This window comes from Cricetulus griseus, chromosome 5, assembly GCF_003668045.3.
Source record: "Cricetulus griseus strain 17A/GY chromosome 5, alternate assembly CriGri-PICRH-1.0, whole genome shotgun sequence".
Lineage (NCBI taxonomy): Eukaryota > Metazoa > Chordata > Mammalia > Rodentia > Cricetidae > Cricetulus > Cricetulus griseus.
Window position 1 is genome coordinate 53,932,471 of NC_048598.1, and position 21,986 is coordinate 53,954,456.

The 21,986-nt window shown below is 42.9% G+C and overlaps 1 protein-coding gene across 1 annotated transcript; it reads left to right on the forward strand.

Moving 5' to 3' along the window:
• The first annotated feature begins 6,151 nt into the window (after positions 1-6,151).
• Timm17a (translocase of inner mitochondrial membrane 17A) lies at positions 6,152-18,161 on the forward strand. Its single transcript, XM_027417523.2, has 6 exons — positions 6,152-6,235; positions 8,910-9,009; positions 9,611-9,674; positions 12,729-12,857; positions 14,703-14,813; positions 17,697-18,161. The coding sequence occupies exons 1-6, from the start codon at positions 6,210-6,212 to the stop codon at positions 17,780-17,782; spliced, it is 516 nt and encodes a 171-aa protein (XP_027273324.1). The 5' UTR covers positions 6,152-6,209; the 3' UTR covers positions 17,783-18,161.
• Positions 18,162-21,986: the final 3,825 nt, after the last annotated feature.

Sequence of the window (21,986 nt, forward strand, 5' to 3'; positions counted from 1 at the left end):
ATAAAAATATGTGTATATAAAAAAATAAAAAAAAACCTGGTTCTGGAAAAATGGCTCAGAGGTTAAGAGCATTGGCTGCTTTTCCAGAAGTCCTGAGTTCAATTCCCAACAACCACATGGTGGCTCACAACCATCTATAATAAGATCTGATGCCCTCTTCTGGCATGCAGGCATACATGTAGGCAGAACACTGTATACATAATAAATAAATAAATAAATAAATAAATAAATAAAATCTTTTTAAAAAATCAAAAATCCCAAACAAATAATAACAACAATGAAAAAGAATATTTTCTGGAACTCCAGACTCTGAAGCCCCCTTAGCCACCCTCAACCTACCCTCTATTATCTGAAAGAGCCCCTTTGTAGCTTCCTGGGACTCGCTGGTGGAAAAAAAAAAATGTTTACTGTTCCCTGAAGAAGAAGCCAGGACTGATGCAAATAATCCCCTTCAGCTCCAGGGCCAGCCTTTGCACATTGTTTAGTGACCATCTCTTCTGAGTTCTGACTTTCCTCTAGGATACTCTAAAATTCATGTATTCATCCTAAATCTACAGCTTCTAGACTCAAACAGTAGGACTTATGCCTCCCAAGTAATGTGGGTCTACTCAAAAACCTCTCTGCCTCAGGTTCCACAGTTCCAAACTGTGGCTCTTCTAGTGTGATGCAAACTGAAACCTTTGGATCCCTGAAAACCCAGGCTCCTAATACTGTCCACGGATTGAGAATCTTTTCTTGAAAGATCTACAGCTGTGTCCAGAGGACCTTGGAACCCACAGCCCCAGAATATACAGCCTCCTTCAGTCTCTGGAGTCAAGAACCACTATAAGACACGACAGTTGTTCAAGCTCAGGAGCTACTTCCAGCTAAAACAAATCCATTCAGGGATGAGTGCTCTCTGGCTTGGCTGAGTCCTCAGAGGAAGATGAGCATTGCTGTGGCTAGACAGAGGGGGAAAAAAAAAAGAGTGGCTTCAAACCCTAGTTAAAAATGTAGGAGGAGGAGCAAGGGACACTTAGTATCCAGAACCAATTTAACCAATACTTTAATGTCTTTTAAATTTTTTTTAAAATTTATTGAGACAGGTCTCACTATATATCTCTGGCTTTCCTGAAACTTACTAGCCAGGCTATGTTTAAACTCTGAGATCCATCTGAGTTCCAGGCTAGCCTGGTCTATAGAGTGAGTTCCAGGACAGGCAGGGTTGTGAGAGATGGCTCAGTGGTTAGGAGCACTGGCAGTTCTTCCAGAGGACCCAGGTTCAATTCCCAGCACCCACTTGGCAGCTCACAGCTGTCTGTAACTCCAGTTTCAAGGGATCTAACACCTTCTTACAGGCAAAACTTCAATGTGCATGAAATAAAAATAAATAAATCATTATAAAAAAAAGCAAAAAAAAAAAAAAAAGGCAAAAGCTCAGAGATCCACCTGCCTCTGTCTTTGCCTCTTTAGTGCTGGTATAAAAAATGTGCACCACCAAGTTGGCCCTTAAGTGGCTCTTGAAGAGGGTGGATGACCCCAAGAAAGTCACATTCTCATAAACACAGAGTGGCAGTATAGTATGGCAGATAAAACTGCAGCCTCTGGAGTCAAATAACACTGGGCTCAAATCTGAGACATGTAACCTTGTGTAACTTACTTAACCTCTCTGAGCCTTTGGAAATGGAAATGTAGGTGCCAAAGTATTTGCCTTTTTCCTTTAGGGGAAATGAGGGTCTACCTCATACTTACGGTGTTAAGTATATTTCCTTTTTTGTTCATGTGGTCCTGAGAATTGAATTCAGGGTTTTGTGTATGATAGGCAAGGGCTTTAGCACTGAGATGTATCTCCAGCCCCTTTCTTCTTCACCATCATCATTAGTAGTAGTTAAAAATAACTTGTTCATTATGTTTATATGCATGAGTTATGTGTCCAGGTGCTCCAGTGCCACTGTGTCCAGGAGCTGGCTCGCACATGTGTGGAGGTCAGAGCTTGTGGGACTCGGTTCTCTCTTCCCCCATGTGGGTTCTGGTGATCAAACTCGGGTTGTCAGGTTGGGCAGCAAGCACCTTACTCTCTGAACCATATTGCTGACCCTATTTTGGTTTGTTTGGTTTTCTAAAATTTTATTTATTTTTTAATATGTGTATATGTTTGTGCCTGCCTGAGTTAGCATGTACTATGCAGGTGCCTAAGAATGCCAGAAGTCATTGGAACTCTTGGAACTGAAGTTACAGTCAGTGATAAAATACCTGATGTGAGCCAGGCGGTGGTGGCAAACTCCTTAGGAGGCAGAGGCAGGCGGATCCCTGAGTTCAAGGCCAGCCTGGTCTACAGAGTGAGTTCAGGACAGCCAAAGCTATAGAGAAACCCTGTCTCGAAACAACAACAACAAGAAGAAAATGCCTGATGTGGTAGTCAGGTGGTGGTGACACACACCTTTAGCACGTGGGAGGCAGAGGCAGGCAGATCTGTATGAGTTCTAGGCCAGCCTGGTCTACAGAGTGAGTTCTAGGACAGTCAAGGCTACACAGAGAAACCCTGTCTCAAAAACAAAACAAAATAAAATAAAATAAAAATGCCTGGTGTGGGTGTTGAAAACTGAACCCGGGCCCTCTGCAAATCTAGCTTTTTTGGTGGGACAGGGTCTCATGTAGTCCAGACTGACCTCAAATTGTCTACGATAATGTATGACATCAAACCTGGCCTCTTTTTAAACTTGGGGATGTTTTTGTGGGGTTTTGTTTTTGTTTATTTTCTTGAGACAGGGTCTCTTTATGTAGTGCTGGCTGGCCTGGAACTCAATATCTAGATCAGGATGGCTTCAAACTCACAGAGAATCCACTTGCCTCTGCCTTTCAAGTGCTGGAATTAAAAACAATCACCACCATGGCTGGTCACTTGTAAAATTTTGAGACAAGGTCTTACTAAGTTGCTCAGGCCATCCTCGAATCTGAGATCCTCTAGAGTCAGCCTCTCAAATGCTGGGATTGCATGCCTGTGCCAACAGTATGGGATTAAACATATTAAGTAAAGTCATGTATGGAAAGTGCAGCAGTATCAGACATGCAGGAAGCATTTAATAATACTTGCCACTACATTTCATATATCTGTGTGTGACACACGGGCGTCTTGTGTCATTTCCTCTTAGTGGAAACATTCTCTCTTAGAGGGAGGAGGGGGATTTCTAAGATTCAAGAGAAAGACAGGAGATGTGGTGCAGGCCTTTAATCCCACCAGAGGTAGATGCTAACAGTTGGTTATCTTTGGATCTAAATTAATGTCCTAAGCCCAGAACAAAGGATAGAGAAAAGAATTCTTCCTGTTCCTCTTCACTGCTGACTGAGTCATCTAATCTAGTCTATTCTTGTTTCAGTTGGGGATTTACACTTTTGGCTTTCCTGGTGCTTAGGCCTTTGTCTTCAGATGGAATTACAATACCAGCTTTTCTGGGTCTCCATTTTGCAGATACAGACAGAGACCTTGGGTCTTCCCAGCCTCTGTAATCTCATGTGTCAATTCAGCATCCTACCTGTCTATATCTATAAATAATCTACCTATCCATCTACATACCCAACTACTATTGGTGCTGTTTCTTTGCAAGCCTGACTATTACTGAGTCTATTCAGAAACCAAATAACAACCAGAAATGTGCCCAGTGAGTATGGAATAAAAGCTTAAATAACATGGACTCTTTTTTTTTTTTTTTTTAGATTTTATTTATTTATTATGTAGACAACATTCTGCTTCCATGTATATCTGCACACCAGAAGAGGGCACCAGATCTCATAAGGGATGGTTGTGAGCCACCATGTGGTTGCTGGGAATTGAACTCAGGACCTCTGGAAGAGCAGTCAGTGCTCTTAACCTCTGAGCCATCTCTCCAGCCCTAACATGGACTCTTGAGCAGGAAGCAGAAAGAGCTCTGAGAAAAAGCTCTCCTGTCAGGGCCCACAGAAATGGCTCTGCTACATCTGGACTTAGGGTCAGAGAATTAGAATCCACTATTGCTCTCTCAAGGTGAAACAACAGGACACTTGGCCTAAGGTGTGGTCACTGCATGTCCTGCCTAAACAACAAAATACTTCACTCAGGAGATAGTTACTTGATGTTTTGAGTACTGAGAAGGTGATTATGCTTGCTTGTTCTTTGTATCTTGGTAAGGAAGTCTTTTGCCTTCTCCCCCTCTTTTGATGGGGGTATAAAAGACTTTGCACAATAAATACGGGTGGTTCAATACTTACTGGATGCCCTCCTGGCACTATCTCTTGTCTCTTGTCTATTCCTTCCCTTAATTCACACTCCCCTCTCATGTACAGACAGAGGTAAGACACTCCCAACTGAGTTGATGACTGACTTACTTCATCATGAGCTATGAAACTCTTGGCAAACACACACAACTCCTGTAGGAAGCAAAAGAAAGTTGTCAGGCTGGGTGGTGGCACACGCCTTTAATCCTAACACTTAGGAGGCAGAGATAGGCGAATCTCTGAGTTTGAGGCCAGCCTGGTCTACAGAGTGAGTTCCAGGACAGCCAAGTCTACACAGAGAAACAAAACAAAACAAAAACAACTTTATGTGTATATGTGTTTGTGAGTGTATGCACAAGTGTTTGTAGGGCTGTACACACCGGCAGGCATGTGACAGTCAGAAGAGGGTGTTGAATCCTTTGAAGCTGAAGTTACAGGCATTTGCAGATGCTAGGCTTGTTTCATGGGTGCTGGGACCCAAACTTCGGTTGGGTCCTCAAAATTTTGAAGCAATCCTGAGCCATCTCTCTAGTCTTATTTGGTTTTTCTATGCTATACACATATATTAAAATATCCTAAGTCTCAGATTTCATTTAAGTCTTTACATTTTGTGTGTGTGTGCTTGAGTACCATGGCAACACGGCAGTCACAAGACATAGGAGCGGGTTCCCTCCTTCCAGTCTGTGAGTTCTGAGGACTGAACTCAAGTCAGCAGCGCAGCTGCAAGCACTTTTACTCACTAAGCAATTTAGCCAGACTGTGTTTTGTTTTGAGAGAGGGTCTTAAACTTGCTTTTTAAGTGGGGATGAGCTTGAACTTGTGATCCTCTTGTCTCCCATCTCTTATGTGCTGAGATTACAGGCAACCACCACATCCAGCTTCTGACAACTATTTTAGAGACATTTTATTGCTATTCTGTTGCTCTGTGGAGGGTTGACGATTATTTACAAAAGTTTGTCATTGTAGTCTGTTAATTATATTGACTTTCCCATAAACAACTATACTAAAACAAAAACAAACAAACAAACAAACAAAAAATGGGTATTTTGGCTGCATTATGTCTGTGTAACACAAGTGGTCCTAGTGCTTGCAGAGGCCAGAAGAGGGTGCTAGGTCCTCTGGAAATGGAGTTACAGACAATTGTGAGTTGCCATGTGGGTGCTGGAAATCAGACCCCTGTGGTGATATTTTTGTTTGTGATCTAACAAATAAAACTTGCCTGAAGATCAGAGCACAAAGCTAGCCACAGCCATAGAGACCAGACAGTAGTGGTACTGTAAGATGGGAGGAGATGGGAGCAGTGGGATGTTTGGTGAAGAGCATTTGCTAAAAATCCACCGTTCGGACTAGAGAGATGGCTCAGAGGTTAAGAGCACCGACTGCTCTTCCAGAGGTCCTGAGTTCAATTCCCAGCAACCACATGGTGGCTCACAACCATCCCTTATGAGATCTGGTGCCCTCTTCTGGTGTGCAGATATACACGGAAGCAGAATGTTGTCTACATAATAAATAAATAAAATCTTTAAAAAAAATCCACCGTTCACGGCAAATTAAGTAGCATTATTAATAATAGTTTTCAGCAAAAATACTTTTGGTGGTGCATGCCTTCAATCACACTCAAGAGGCAGAGTCAGGCGGCTCTTTGTGAGTTCGAGGCCAGTCTGGTCTACATAGTTTATTCTTGAACATCCAGGACTATACAGAGAAATCCTGACTCAAAAAAACAAACAGTACACTATTTAACAAGTTTGGGTGCTCTGTACCCGGAATCCTCGCAAACTTTGAGGAGCTGGCGGGGTAGCAGGTAGTATACGCCAGGCGTCTACACGGAGTTTTAACTGCTATTGGCTGCGGCAAGAAACGATGCCCCCAATCCCCGCCCAGTAACCCAGTAACCCGCCCTCTCCTGGGATCACTTCCGTCACTTCAGTTTCCGGAAGTCCGGCGTGCCCGGGACCTTCGCGCGGGCTGGAACCAAGATGGAGGAGTACGCGAGAGAGCCGTGGTGAGTGCCGCAGCCTCCCTTGTTGCCCCTTACCCCCCTCCGCCTGCCGCGGTCGGAGTCCCAGGTGCAAGCAGAGCTCCTCGCGGCTCGGCGCCGGGAGCTGGGCAGCTGTGGGTGGTGCGGGCGAGAGTGACCCGGTGGCTTTTCCGCGCTGTGTGCCCGGACCCAGCACCCCGGTGACCTTGTGCCTAGCGAGGAGGTCCAGTGCTGGGCTTCGTGGAGCTTTGGAACCTCCTCCCTATGGCGGGTGCTATCGATCTGGTGCGGGGGTAATAGTGATCCTCTTTGCCCGCTGAGGTGACCTTGGACATGTCCCTAGGCCTTGCTTTGCTCAAGTTTCCACGTCCACGAAGGGAATGTAGATCTCTTAGTGACATACTCGAGGCCTTATTTGTATGGTAATAAGGCCCCCATGAAGAAGCATTTCAAAACAGTAGGCCATATATTTCAACCAGTGTCCAAGGGGTCTGGATAAGCTCCTTGTAGGCTGGAGCGGCATTTCCTGCGTGGAATTCCTGAAGAAAAAGGGACATAAGTGACCATCTGGAAAATAGTAAAAGATGAGCTGCATGTGTTCCCAGAAAAGTCATACACAGAAATAAATTCATTCAGTAAGCGTTTATTAAGTGAGGGCTCTGTGCTTGGCTCAGTGTCCAAACATGAGTAAATCAGGCAAAGCAAAATAGCTGTAAATTGGTGAAATAGCTATTGAATCTCAAGTTGTCAAGGTAAAGCCTCAAGGGTCACAAGCAAATAAGGAAACCTTGATGTTTGGTTTTGTTCAGATTTTGTTTTGTTTTTATTTATAATGAGAAAGAATCAAGCCGGGCGTTGGTGGTGCACGCCTTTAATCCCAGCACTCGGGAGGCAGGCGGATCTCTGTGAGTTCGAGGCCAGCCTGGTCTTCAGAGCGAGTGCCAGGACAGGCTCCAAAGCTACACAGAGAAACCCTGTCTCGAAAAACAACAACAAAAAAAATTGGTATCCTCCGATTGTGCATCTGCCCAGGACTTTATTATTTAGTGGCAGTCTGTGCTGTCACCCTCAAAGATCGGCTTCTGCCGTGTGTCTTCACTCTTCCTCTAGAGAGGGTTAACAGCACTGTCTAAAACAGTATATGGGTTTAATCATTGTCTTAATACTTCTTTGTATGACTTGTTCTCTCAGAATCCTTTAGACCACATAAATACAGTGGAAAGAGTTTACCAAAGTTTGCTTTTAGTTGGCTGTACTAGTTCCTTATTTGTTTTGGGGCAGGCTACTTAATGTCTGTCTGAGCCTTTGTTCACTGTAAAATTCAGAGGAGATAGTCATAATCTTTTTTGTCGAGTTAAAAGATTGTGAATTCTAAAGGAAAATGAGTCATTATTCAGATTCTCGTGGGCAATAATGGTAAGTTTAAAAGTGTTCTTGTTCTTGTAGTGATTGTCCATGGGCTAGCTCACTATAGTGCTTGTCTTTTTGTAGGGAGGGACCATAGGTTTGGGGTTAAGATGGGGTTTTGTTGTGTAACATAGGCTGGCCTTTGACTCTTTAGCCTCCTACCTCTTCCTCCCACGTGCTGGGATTGTCAGAATGTGCCACCACTCCTGGTTCTGTGCTTATCTCTTGAGGCTGTCAGATATACTGAGAAATTTCTTTGACTTTGCTAACTTTAGATTTTGTTGTGACATTATTTATAAGCCTGAGTAAGCCTCTATGTGCTTGCCCAATGAGCATATGAACACTATAGAAACAATACTCTTAGTGCTTCACAGAATTCATTTAGATTTGAAACATGGTAGATGATGTGTGCTAAAAGTGAAGTAGCAGCTTTTTTATTTGGAAGATGGTGGTGGAAGAATTAATTACAACTCTACTAAGAGTTGGCTGAAACAGAATTTACCCTGTACTGTGTGTGTGGCTGTGTGTGTGTGGGGGGTGTGTCTGTGTGTGTGTGGGGGGGTGTCTTGTATCTGTGTCTGTGTGTCTGTGTATATGTATATGTGTGCTGTGTATAAATAGGCTTTGTGCGATATACCAAGAAAAACTTACATAAATCTTTACGGTAATACAATTGACTTAACAAGGCTGGAGATGTTGTGTGTCAGGTCCTAGGTTCTATAAAGACCTTTATTAGCCAGATTCCTAGAGTAGGAGTTTTGATCTCTTGATCAAATTACTTATATTTCAGTGTTGTGTGAGTTAGGGTGCAACATTATTAGGTATTAGTCTAGTGTGCTATAAAGTTTAAAATGCTGTTTTGAACTTAGTTATCCTGAAAAGACTTCAGACCTTTTTGTTTGTTTGTTTTCTGTTTTTTGAGGCAGGGTTTCTCTGTGTATCTTTGGAGCCTATCCTGGCAGTCACTCTGTAGACCCGGCTGGCCTGGAACTCACAGAGATCCACCTGCCTCTGCCTCCCGAGTGCTGGGATTAAAGGCGTGCGCCACTAACGCCCGGCTAAAAGATGAGATTGTTAAATCCTTCTGCCTTTGAGGACTTGAGACTGAATAGCTATGGATATGTTTAGTGTCTTTGCCCTTATTTTACAACCTAAAAGTTTATTGGTTGCAGTAGACTCCACACTGGAACCTGTTGCATTCCTTCTTTTATAAAGCAAAGAAAATTTTATGGTTTATATGGTTTATGAATGAGAAATAAGATCCTCTTTCTCCCCTTCCTCCCATTTTTAGCCCCTGGCGGATTGTGGATGACTGTGGTGGTGCCTTTACCATGGGTACCATAGGTGGCGGTATCTTTCAAGCCTTCAAAGGTTTTCGAAATTCTCCAGTGGTGAGTGAATGATTGGTTTCATTTTATCTTCACTAGAAACCAGGGCTGGTTGGTCCCATCGGTGGGTTAGAAATATATTACACTTATAATCGTTTGTTCTGTTTTAATCTATTATTATTATTATTATTATTATTATTATTTGTGTGTATGGGCATTTTGCCTGAATGTATGTTTGTGCACTGCTTGTTGCCTAGTGCCCGTGGATCAGATCCCCTGGTACTGGAGTCACAGACAATTGTGAGCTGCCTTGTGGGTGCTGGGAATTAAATCTGGGTCCTCTGGAAGAACAGGAAGTGCTCTTAATCACTGAGCCATTTCTCCATCCCTATTTTATTTTATGTATGTGTGTTGTTTTTTGTTTTGTTTTGTTTTGGCATACATGTATGTCTGGGTACCATGTGCATGCCTGGTGCCCACAGAGGCCAGAAGAAGGCATTGGATCTTTTGGAACTGGTATTATAGACTGTTGAGATTACCATGTAGATGCTGAGAATCAAACCTGGGTTCTCTGGAAGAGCAGCAAGTGCTCCCAACCTCTGAGCCATCTCTCCAATCCCCAATCTATTACATTTTAGATCACTTCCTTTTGTTTTTGTTATAGGGAGTAAACCACAGACTCCGAGGGAGTTTGACAGCTATTAAAACCAGAGCGCCACAATTGGGAGGTAAGAATGTTTTTGTTTATATGGACTTTTTTTGCTTACCTGAACATGAGACTGGCTGTGCCTGTCTGCCTGTCCATCTGCCCTCCCTGCTTCCTTCCCTTTCTTCGTTCATTCCCATACTGAACTCAGACTCAAGGTCTTCTGCCCCAGTGTCCTGTGTGCTAAGATTATAGTTCAGCCAGTAAATTTATTTTTTTTTCTTTTTGGTTTTTCAAGACAGGGTTTCTCTGTGGCTTTGGAGGCTGACCTGGAACTAGTTCTTGTAGACCTGGCTGGTCTTGAACTCACAGAGATCCACCTGCCTCTGTCTCCCGAGTGCTGGGATTAAAGGCGTGCACCACCAACGCCTGGCTCTCAGCATGCTTTCTTACAGAATCCAGGACCACCAGCCCAGGGATGGGACCACCCACAGTGGGCTGGGCCCTCCCCATCAATCACTAATTAAGAAAATGCATTACATCTGAGTCTTATGGAGGCCTTTTTCTCAATTGAGAGTCCCTCCTTTCAGATAACTCTAGCTTGTGCCAAGTTGACATAAGACTAGCCAGCACAACTTTCCTTTTCCAGAAGAAGGACTACGTTCAAAGCTCAGATTTGGAGAGGCAGAAATGGTAGTTTCTAGGATAGCATAATGCTGAAGAGAAATGTGATGTAAAGAACCAGAGAGACCAGTTAAACTGGTTGGGTTCTCCAGTGTTAACATTAAGAATTTTGCAGAAGGGCTGGAGAGGTTAAGAGCACTGACTGCTCTTCCAGAGGACCTGGGTTCAAATCCCAGCACCCACATGACAGCTCACAACTGTCTGTAATCTCAGTTCCAGGGGACCCAACACCCATGGCAAAACACCAATGCACATAAAATAAATTAAAAAAAAAAAAAGAATTGTGAAGAAACCAGTGCAAAAAATCAGAAGATTATAAAAACACAGCACTTATAAAACTTGTTTACTGAGGAGCTGGAAGAAAGATGACCCAAAAAACTGTGGCAAGTATGTTCACATACAAAGTTATAGCATCTAATCAGAGTTGACGGTTTTTCCTAAGTTATGGTAAAGATTCAATAGAGGACTCAGATTCGATTCTAGCACCCACAAGGTATCTCGTTCTCCCATCTGTATTTTCAGCTCTAGGGGAATCTAAGGCCTGCTTTTGGCCTCTGGCCACCAGGCTTGAAGTGGTGTATATACATTTATTTCTTTTATTACATGTTTACTCATTTGGGTGTGTGTGTGCAGTTCATAGAAGTTCTCTTTCCACCATGTTACGTACCCAGGTCATCATGCTTGGTATTCTTGCCCCCTGAGCCATCTCACTGGTCCTTTTCTTAGGAACAAGTGTTGTCTTAGCAAGCATCTGACCCCGAATGACAAGTTTTGGGGTTTTTAATTTTGTGGTTTGCTTCCATGTGTACATATAGCATCTGTTTGCCCGGGGCCACAGAGGCCAGAAGCAGGTCTAGATCCCCTATTGCTGCAAACAGATGGGTGTGAGCTGCCACATGGGTGCTGGGAATGGAACCCAAGAGCACTGGAAGAGCAACCAGTGCTCTTAACCCCTAAGTCATCTCTACCCCAAGTATGAGGTCCCTAATATTGGACCAAAAATGAGGGGCTCCTGCTGTATGTCGTGCGCTCCTCCTGACCATGTGAGAACTGAAGAAAGCCCGTGGGGTGATATGGATCAGACTTTTGTTAAAGCTCAGTTTGTTGCTCGTTAGCATCCTGTTTTCCTCCATACTGAGATTTTAGTGCAGTGGTCCTCGGCCTTCCTAATGCTTCGGCCCTTTAATACAGATCCTTATGTTGTGGTAATCCCTGACCAAAATTATTTTCATTGCTACTTCATCACTATGATTTTGCTGCTGTTGTGAACCGTGATGTAACCATCTGATATGTGACCACCAAAGGGTCTTGGCCACCAGGACCACTGATTTAGAGGGTAAATAAAAAGTGACGAGGCCTCCTACGTCTAACTCTCTAGCATTCCAACTAGGTTGTTCACTTGCCTTTTCAGCATGTGCTGTAAATGGGTCCAGAATAGTTGCTTTCTCTGTGTTCCTATTAGTGATCATCAGAGTAGATACTCCGTGATACTTGATAAAGAAAGGAAAGATAAAAAACTAAATTGTGAAAAGAAGGTGCCTTTGAAGTACTGAAATATTGTTGTCTAAACAAAGGTGTGCTATTCTTTTTTTTTTTTTTTTTAAAGATTTTATTTATTATGTGTACAGTGTTCTGCCTGCACACTAGAAGAGGGCACCAGATCTCATTATAGATGATTGTGAGCCACCATGTGGTTGCTGGGAATTGAACTCAGGACCTCTGGAAGAGCACTCAGTACTCTTTAACCTCTGAGGCATCTCTCCAGCCCAAAGGTGTGCTATTCTAAAAGAATGATTTATGTGTTTTTTTATTTTATTTTATTTAGACATTTGCTGCTTCTTTTAGGCTTGTCTTTTGCATCTGTTCAGTTAGCTTGTTTTATTGGGTTGGGATGGAAGCCAATCCTTTGTACATGCTGGGTAAGAGCTCCACCACTAACCTAATTCAGCCCCTGGATTTTGGTTTTTGCCCCCCTTGCCCCACTCTACCCCTTTCAGAAGAGTTGGAGATCTTAATTAAGATTTTTCTTTCTTAAGATTTGTTTTTATTATGCTGTGTTTGTGCATTTCTTTGTGTCTGCCACATGTATGTGGGTCCCATGGAGGCCAGAAAAGGGTTATCAGACCCCTGGAACTGGGGTTACAGGTAACTGATGTAGGTGATGGGACCTGAACTCAAGTCTTCTGCAAGAGCAGCAAGCCCTTTTCACCACCAAGTCATTTCTTCAGCCCCAAGATTCTTTAATATAAACTTGCAGCACAGTGGTTAGTAGGAAGAGAGGCACTCTGGGAGCGTGGGTGTAGACTCTCTGGGAGGCAAATGCTTTCTCTTCTCTCATAGATAACCAGGGCTTCAAAGCAAACTTATTTGACTGATACTAATAATAATATAACAATAAGCAAAAAAAGAAATTTAACCTAGTTGCTTTTTGTTGTTTTGTTTTATGAAACAGGTAGCTTTGCAGTTTGGGGAGGATTGTTTTCCATGATTGACTGTAGTATGGTTCAGATAAGAGGCAAAGAAGATCCGTGGAACTCCATCACTAGTGGTGCCTTAACAGGAGCCATCCTGGCAGCAAGAAGTAAGTGAGCCTCGATTTGCTGTTTATGTTGCCTTCTGTAGCACTGAGGATTGGACCTGGGGCCTTAGACATGGTGAGCAGGCACTTTACACAGAACTGTATCCTCAGCCCATTAAATAAACCATCATTTGGACATACTAGTGCAAGTCAGGATTCAGAGCGACCTCATCTGCCCTTAATTAATGAAACCTGTCTTAATCCTAGCACTTAAGAGACAAAGGCAGGCAGATCTCTGAGTTCGAGGCCAACCTGTTCTATGGATCGAGATCCAAAACAGCCGGGACCATACAGAGAAACCCTGTCTGGAAAAACAAAAACAAAACAAACAAAAAAATAGTGAAATCTATAATATATGAACTGAGAATTGCCTGATTTGGTATATTTGTGGTAATATGAAAGTACTAGTAAAGGACTAGTTTTTAAAGTTTATTATTATTACTACAGTATTTCTTTATATGTGGGTAGGCACCTGTGCTAAATGAGGTCAAAGGACAATTTTCAGGAGTTACTTTTCTCGTTCTACCACCTGGGTTCCAGGAATTGAATTCAGTGCCTATACCTACTGATTGCATCTCACCAGAGCCCTGCTCCTTTGCTGATAGGGTCTTGTGTAATCCAGAATGGTCTTGAACTCCTCCTTAGCTCAGAATGGCCTTGAATATCTTATCTTCTTGCTCCTGCTCCTCAAATTCTGGGATTATACTGTGACCCCTGGAGGACATAAATTTTTGCTGGTGGATTACAGTGGTTCAGAGCACTGACCAGTTAGTTCCTGTGTGACTGGTAGACTGCCATACTCTCCATGCTGTAGTTTCATGAGATCCTTGAATTGATCCTACCTGCCACTTACAGCTCTTAGGCATAAAGATCATCCTCCTGACCTACAGGACAGAGTGCAAAGCAGAGTTTCTTTGGGCTTAGACTAGAAGTTTTCAACTTTTTCTTGTAAAAGTCCAGGCATTAGTAGTAAATTAATTTTCTGTTACATTAGAGTGAGTGCGTGCGTGCGTGCGTGCGCATTTGCACAGGCTGCATGTGGAAGTGTGGAAGTCAGGACAACTTGTGGAATGGGTCTTTCCTTCTGTCCTGTGTGTCTTCTACTGAGCCATTTGGCTGTCCCAGAAATGAAAAATTTATACTTATGTACTATGTAATCTTGTTTGATGTTTTGTTGTTGTTGTTTTGAGACAGGGTCTTACTATTTAGCCTTGGCTTATCTGGAACTTACTCTCAAACTCATAGAGGTCTGCCTGCCTCTGCTTCTCAGTGCTGGAATTAAAGTTGTGAACCACCCCACTAGGGCACTATGTGATCTGATGCTGTTAAGGCATGCAAGCAAGAACATGGCTTTGTCCAATATACCTTTTATATTGGTTGCTTTTCTGTTGATGTGATAGACACCATAAGCAAGACAGAATGTAGAAGGAAATGTATTGGGGGCTCACAGTTTGGGGGGTTAGGATACTTGATGGTGGAGCAGCGGTAGTAACAGGTGGCAGGCAGGTGGCCGGAGCAGCATCCAAGAGCTTATGTCTCAGCCCACAAGCAGGAGGCAGAAGATGGCACAAGTCTTTTGAATTCTAAAAGCCCACCTTCAGTGGCACACCTCAACTTCACCACACCCCCTAATCCTTTCCAAAGGGTTCTACCATATGAGGACCAAGTATTCAAACATATGAGCCTATGGAGGCCATCTCATTCAAACTGTCACAGCTTTGTTTAAAAAGCAGCCCTTGTTTGCTGACAGTGGGTCTTGGACGGTGGAAGAGTTTGAGAATAAGAGAAACATATAACTATCTGGATAGCCCTTTCCTTTAAAGTAATCTTTGTTACTAATGTCTTCAGATGGACCGGTAGCTATGGTTGGGTCGGCTGCAATGGGAGGCATTCTCCTAGCTTTAATTGAAGGAGCTGGTATCTTGTTGACAAGATTTGCCTCTGCACAGTTCCCCAATGGTAAGTCCTTTTTCTCCTTAATGCTCTTGGGTTCACACATGGGAATGGTTTCCTGATATTAAGAAAGAAAGAATGTTTGGTAAAATGGAGTAGTTTGTGATTTTGGTTTTTCAGGACAGGGTTTCTCTGTGGCTTTGGAGGCTGTCCTGGAACTAGCTCTTGTAGACCAGGCTGGTCTCCAACTCAGTGGGTTGATCTAGATGCCTTATTCACTTTACATTCTATTTTTTAATCATTACTTCTGCATTTGCAGAAGTAATCTTAACAGTGGCCACATTCTAATTTTATTGTTTAGTTTTTGATCATTTTAGTATAAGACAGAGTTAGACAAGAGATATGCTTTTGGCCAGGCATGACACAAGCCAGTAATCTCAGCACTTAGGAGGTGGAGGTAGAAGGATAAAGGTTCAAGGCCAGCCTGTGCTACATAACCAATTCAAAACCAACTAGGGCTACATGAGACTGTAAGAGAGAGATAGGATGGGTGGTGTTCTTTTAGGAGTTGAACAAGGGGCACAGGAGATGTGGCTCCGCTCTTAAGAGCACTGACTGTTCTTCCAGAGGAGTGGAGTTAGATTCCCAGCACCCACATGACAACTCACAACTGACTGTAACTCCTGTTCCATGGGATCCATTGCCCTTTTCTGTCCTTGGAGGGCATGAGGCATACATATAATACAGACACACATACGGGCAAAACACTGATACACATAATAATAAATAAATAATTTAAAACAAAGTTCAGGGTCATCTTTCTTTGGTTACTGTGTTAGTTAAAGTTACTGTTGCTGTGATGGACACCATAACCAAAGCAACTTGGGGAGGGAAGAGTTTACACAGCACTGTCTATCACTGAAGGAAGTCAGGACAGGAACTCAAGGCAGAATCTGGAGGCCAGAGCTGATGCAGAGGCCCTTCCCCAGCAATTACTAATTAAGAAAATATATTACATCTGGGTCTTACGAAGGCATTTTTCCCACTTAAAAAAAAAAAAAAGCAACTTATTTTTTCTGTATGAGTGCTTTGTCTGCATGTATTCTTGCATGCCAGAAGGTATCAGATCCCATTAAATACGGTTGTGAGCCACCATGTGGTTGCTGGGAATTCAACTTAGGACCTCTGGAAGAGCAGCCAGTGCTCTTACCCACTGAGAGCCACCTCACCAGCCATATGGAGGCATTTTCAATTGAGGTTCCCATCTCTCCAGTGACTCTGTCAAGTTGATGTTAAACTAGCACAGGAGGGGGGGACCTCGGTTGATAAAATACTTGTTTAGATAATGAACAGTGATATGGAAGTACAAGCCAAGTAAACCCTTCCCTCCCCCAAGTGTCTTTTGGTCATGTTTCATCATAGCAATAGAACCCCTAACTAGGACACCTCCTTTTAGATGGCTCTAACTTGTGTCAAGTTGACATAAAACTAGCCAGGACAGCTACATAGCAAATTTTGATGCTAAACTGGGCTATGTCAAAAACAAAACAAAAACCTTTTGTCCTCGTTGTTGTTGTACCCAGGCTTTCTTTTGGAAATAAAACTGTAAATTTTGTTGTATAAGAAGCTGGGGGGCATCTTCCCATTTCAGATCTTGTTTTTATTGGTTTTGTTCTTTATCTTTTTTTTTAAATTTCTTTATTTGGTTTTTGAGATCATTTTCACACTTGTTATTTAAGTTGGATTAGTGAGTTCTTTTAAACATAACTAAGGGGTGGTAGCTTAGTGGTAACCCTTTACCACTGCTTTGCAGAGGCCATGGGTTTACCCCTTGTGCAGCCAAAACAGCAATAAGAACATACCTAAGGCCATTTTAAATTTTGTCAATGTAATTTTAAATGGATACTAAAATATGTGTCAGTATGGGCTGGAGAGATGGCTCAGTGGTGAAAAAAGCACTTGTTGCTCTTGCAGAGGACTTAAGTTCAGTTTCTAGCATTCACATTGGGGGGTTCACAATTTTCCTTAAACTTTTTAAGAAATGTACCCAGAGGGCCTGGAAAGATGGCTCAGTAATTAAGAGCCCTTTGCTCCTTTTGCAGAAGACCAAGGTTCTGTTCTCAGTGCACACACGGTAGCTCACAGCTACCTGGAACTCCACTCCAGCCTTTCTGGCTTCCATAATCTTCTGCACACTGGTGCACACACCACGTGTACACATACTCGTAAATTTTTTTAGCTATATTAAGAAACAGTAGAGTTTTGTTATTGTTGTTTTTGTTTTCTTCCGGTCTTGATCCAGGAAACTTAATATAGCAATTGCTTTAAACAGTACTACTTCTGGGGCTGAGTATGTAACTCAGGTGGTAGAGTATTTGAGTAGCATACACAAAGCTCTGGATCCACTCTTAAGCAACACATAACCTGGGGTGGTACGCACACTTGCACCTGTAATCCTAGCAGTTAGGATGGAGGCAGGAGGGTCAGGAGATCAAGCAAGTTGAAGGCCAGCCTGATCTAAGGGAGACCACCTCTCAAACAAAACAAAACCCCACTAGTTTTTCTGTTATGAATCCCTCTTACTTTCCTGACTGTCCATTCTGGAACACCTGGGAAGCCGGTCAGTCCTGTGGTCAGACCTCTGGTGGAACTCATCAGATCTTTATAAAGAAATTCCAACAATAATTGTGTAGCAGTAACTTTTAAGTTGATTTGTTTCTTTTCTACAGAGGTCTACTTTTTAGTTAGATGTTTTTGGTTTTTTTCAAGACAGGGTTTCTCTGTGGCTTTGGAGGCTGTCCTGGAACTAGCTCTTGTAGACCAGACTGGTCTTGAACTCACAGAGATCCACCTGCCTCTGCCTCCTGAGTGCTGGGACTAAAGGCTCTCGCCACCAACGCCCGGCTAATCGATGCTATTTTAAAAATCCCTTTTACATCTCAATTGCAGGCCCTCAGTTTGCTGAAGACCACTCGCAGTTGCCTTCAAGCCAGTTACCGTCCTCACCCTTTGGAGACTACCGGCAGTATCAGTAGGACTTCTTTCCCAGGATTCCTGTCACTGGGTGGACTGCAGTTCAGTAGGATTTCAGAAGATCAAGTTACAGTCTGTTTAAAGCCCTAGGTGGGGCAGTGGTGGCCAAGCGGGCCACGAAGAGACATTCACACATTTTTCTATTTAAAAGAGACTCAGAGGGGAGAAAAGATACTAAGTTTATTTATTCACACTTGGGTTGCATTTGTGATCAAAATAAATGTCTAATACCATTTCAAGAGCGTACATGTACATGTGCTTAGAAGATAAAGGACCAAAGGGCAAATAACAGTGAAACTCGACCGTCATTTCCTTCAGGACTTCTCCGCCTGGTGTCTTGTGTACAGTTATTCAGACAATAAAAGGTTCTTGGGACTGACATTTCCTTTTAAAGTTACAGAGTTCTGCCTTTCATAGTGAGCATACTTCAGATAATGCATGTTTATGCCAACCCCTCATCTTACTTGAAATGAATTATATGTGGGAAGGATGATGCAACCCACATGAATCATTCCACAGGGAAAGAATTGAAAGATATGCCCACGGGTTCATCCTTTGCTTTGAAAACAAAATACTGTCTTGGTTTAGCAGATGCTGGATAGCTGGGCATAGTGCATACCTTTAATCTGAGGCACAGGCAGGTGGATTTCTATGAGTTCCAGGCCAGTTGGCTATATGAAGAGACCCCCATCTCAAAAAAAGATGCTGGATATAAAACTTAGGGCTACCATCTCTTGATTCCTGGTCATCCAACGACTTGCTTCCAATACACCCAGCTCTATGAGAATAATTCTTAGTGGGGAGTATAATGTGTGCTTGAAAATATATGATGGCTCACACCTGTAAACCTATCACTTGAGAGGCTGAGGCAGGAGGATCCAAATTCAAGGTCAAACTTGACAGCAATCTCAAAAAATCAAAGAGAAAGAAGAAAACACTTGTTTTAATTGTTTCGTGTTCCCGTGCAGCTGATTTTCAAGCTGTACCATAGGGTCTGGTGGGGCTAGAGCTTATCCAGCCTTACTGAATAGCATTCTTACTTGTGTTAGGGGTGACATGGCCTTCAGAAGGCATGCTGTGAACATGGCTGCCTTTCAGCTCAAGACTACACTTAGTGCTTAACTACTCCTTCTACTTTAATTATTTGTCAGTTGTTTTTATGTGTGTGTGACAATATATAAAATAGTATTTATTATTGTAGACATTTGTGTGTTTCAGTGGCTTGGAAATACAAGCACAATGTTTAACCCCTAGCATTCTGTGCCCAGAGTGTTACCTGCCTGGCTGGTGGTTGTAATCTCAGCACTTGGAAGGCAGAGGCAGGAGGATGGTGAGTGTAATGGCAGCCTGTCTCAAAACAGTGAAAGCTATCATCCGTAATATATATAAACTCTATAGCATTAAACAGTACTTTCTTCTATTCTCTACCCTCAACCATGATAATCCACACTCTGAATTTGCCTATCTGAGGTCCCTCATATGTATGAAATCATACAGACTCAATTGGTACCTGTCTTAATTCACTTAGCATAATGTTTGCAGGTTCATTCATCCTGGGAATTCTTTAATTTTGTGTCTGAGTATTTCCTTGTGTGCGTATACCAACTGATTTTATTCATTCAACTATTGATGGTTTCCAGCTGTTTCCAACTTACAGCTATGGTGAATTATACCCCAGAGTACAAATATCTATTTGAGTTCTCGTGGATATTTACCTAAGGCTAAGATTGCTGGGTCATGTGATAGTTCTATCTTTAACTCTGAGGAGCTGCCAAACTGTTTTCCACAAGGGCGCTGCACCATTTAACTATTCCCAGGAGCAATGAAAGAGGATTCTCGTTCTTCACTTCCCTGCCAGGCCCTCTTGTCTGCCAAGCAAGCATACAACCACTGAAAACATCCCAGCCCCTCTCCTTTTAAAGAAACTTTGTAGCTGGGTGGTGTTGGTGCACACCTTTAATCTCAGCACTGAGGAGGCAGAGGCAGGTGGATCTTTGTGAGTTTGAGACCAGCCTGGTCTACAAAGTGAGTTCCAGGACAGCCAGGGATGTTACACAGAGAAACCCTGTCTCGAAGAATCAGCTGTGATTAACAAGATACCAAAGTGAAGCCTTTGCTTTGCTGGTATACTCAATGCTGGTTGACTGGAGCTAAGAAAGTGGTGATCACGAGACCAGTAGGGGCTGGTTGGATGGCTCAGTTGTTGAGAGTATGGGCCACTCTTGCTGGGTTTGGTTCCCAGCACCCATATGGCAGCTGAACTCTAATGCCAGCTGTAAGGGATCTGACACCCTATTCTGGCCTCCTCAGGCACCAGGTACCCACATGTACATTCATGCATACACATGCATTCATGCAGGCAAACATTTATACACATGAAATAAAAATCTTTAATAAAAAAAAAAAAAAAGGCCCCGGGCGGTGGTGGTGCACGCCTTTGATCCCAGCACTTAGGAGGCGGAAGTAGGCAAATCTCTGAGTTCGAGGCCAGCCTGGTCTTACAGAGTGAGTTCCAGGACTATACAGAGGAATCCTGTCTCCAACCCCCTGCCCCCCAGGGAAAAAAAAGAAAGAGACCAGCATTGTTAAGATGAAATCTTCTGGGAAGTGTTTCCCGGAAGAACACAGAAGCTGTGTTGCAGAGTGGCCAAGGTTGTACCTTGCACTGGCAGCCAGACTTGATAGTATAAGAGTCATCCAAGTGGTACTGGTTTTGAAGGCATGAAGGGGTTATGGAGCACTTGTCACTGGGAGAGCCCAGGAGAGGCCATTGGTGAAGGTGCAGCATCAGTGGCAGCTGAAGACTCAGGACTGAGAGGTCATGCAGAGAAGTTGAGGCTTGGCAGAATGAAGAGAGCCTAGGAGAGGCTCTTGGTGAAAGTGCAGTCCAGGTGCAGCAGAAGACCCTGGCATTTTGGAACATCAGTATCATGGGTTGACCACCCAAGAGCCGCAGCAGGTGTGGAGTGGAGCCTTCCAGAGCTTAGATGACAAGCCGTGTGTGCTGCAGAGGTTGGAGCTGAAGAAGTGATCCAAGCCCTTTGGAGGAGCCCAGAGGATCCTGAGTGAATCCCAGACATTGTATGTTGAGTTATTTGTACGACTGGAGTTTATTTTGCTCTGTTCAGATTGTGACTGTGCCCTGGTTCTTCTCTCTTGAAGTGAGAAGGTATTTAATTTAACTCTGCTATGTACAGGAGCCCATAACTGAAAGACTTGGAACTTTTAAAAGAAGTTTTTGGATTTTTAGAGAGATTGGTTATTTGAAAGAGCCTGAAGTTTTAATGTGTTTGAATTTGAGAGGACTATGAGACTTTTAAAGTTACTTAAGTCATGTTGTGGTATTAATGTGACATCTTGGGAGATGAGTGAGAAAGGAAGGATTCTAATTGGATAATAATGTGTTTGTGGGTCAAGTTGACAAGGGACCAGTAACTCTAAGAAAATAGTTTTAGCCGGGTGGTGGTGGCACATGTCTTTAATTCCAGCACTCAGGAGACAGAGACAGGCGGATCTCTGAGTTCAAGATCAGCCTGGTCTACAGAGTGAGTTCCAGAACAGCCAGCACTGTTTCACAAAGAAACCCTGTCTTGAAAAACAGCCAAAAAAAAAAAGTTTTATTTTAGATAACTATAGACTTAAAAGGTTATAAAGCCAAAAGTTTCTGGTATATGTTTCATTCAGATTCAGTTATATTAACAACTTATGGAACCATAAAGCAATGATCAGAAAAAAAAATTCACCTTATAGTTATTAAACTATGGGCTTTTTGGCTCTCTCTCTCTCTCTCTCTCTCTCTCTCTCTCTCTCTCTCTCTGTCTCTCTCTCCTGTTTCAAGATCAAATGCAGGACCCCAAATTCCATTAGTTCATGTCATGGTTTCTTAGTCTGTAGTCATTTTCTTAGTCTTTCTTTGTCTTTTGTGAACTTGGTGCCTTGAAAAAAAAATGTTTTTAAAGACTTACTTGTTTTTGTTTTGTTTTATGGTTGGTTTTGTTTTTTTTTTTTTTTTTTTTTTTTTTTTTTTTTTTTTTTTTTTTTTTTTTTTTGACAGGGTTTCTCTGTGTAGCTTTGGAGCCTGTCCTGGCACTCACTCTGGAGACCATGGTGGCTTCAAACTCTCAGAGATCCGCCTGCCTCTGCCTCCCGAGTGCTGGGATTGAAGGCGTGTGCCACCAACGCCTGGCAAGACTTACTTGTTTTATA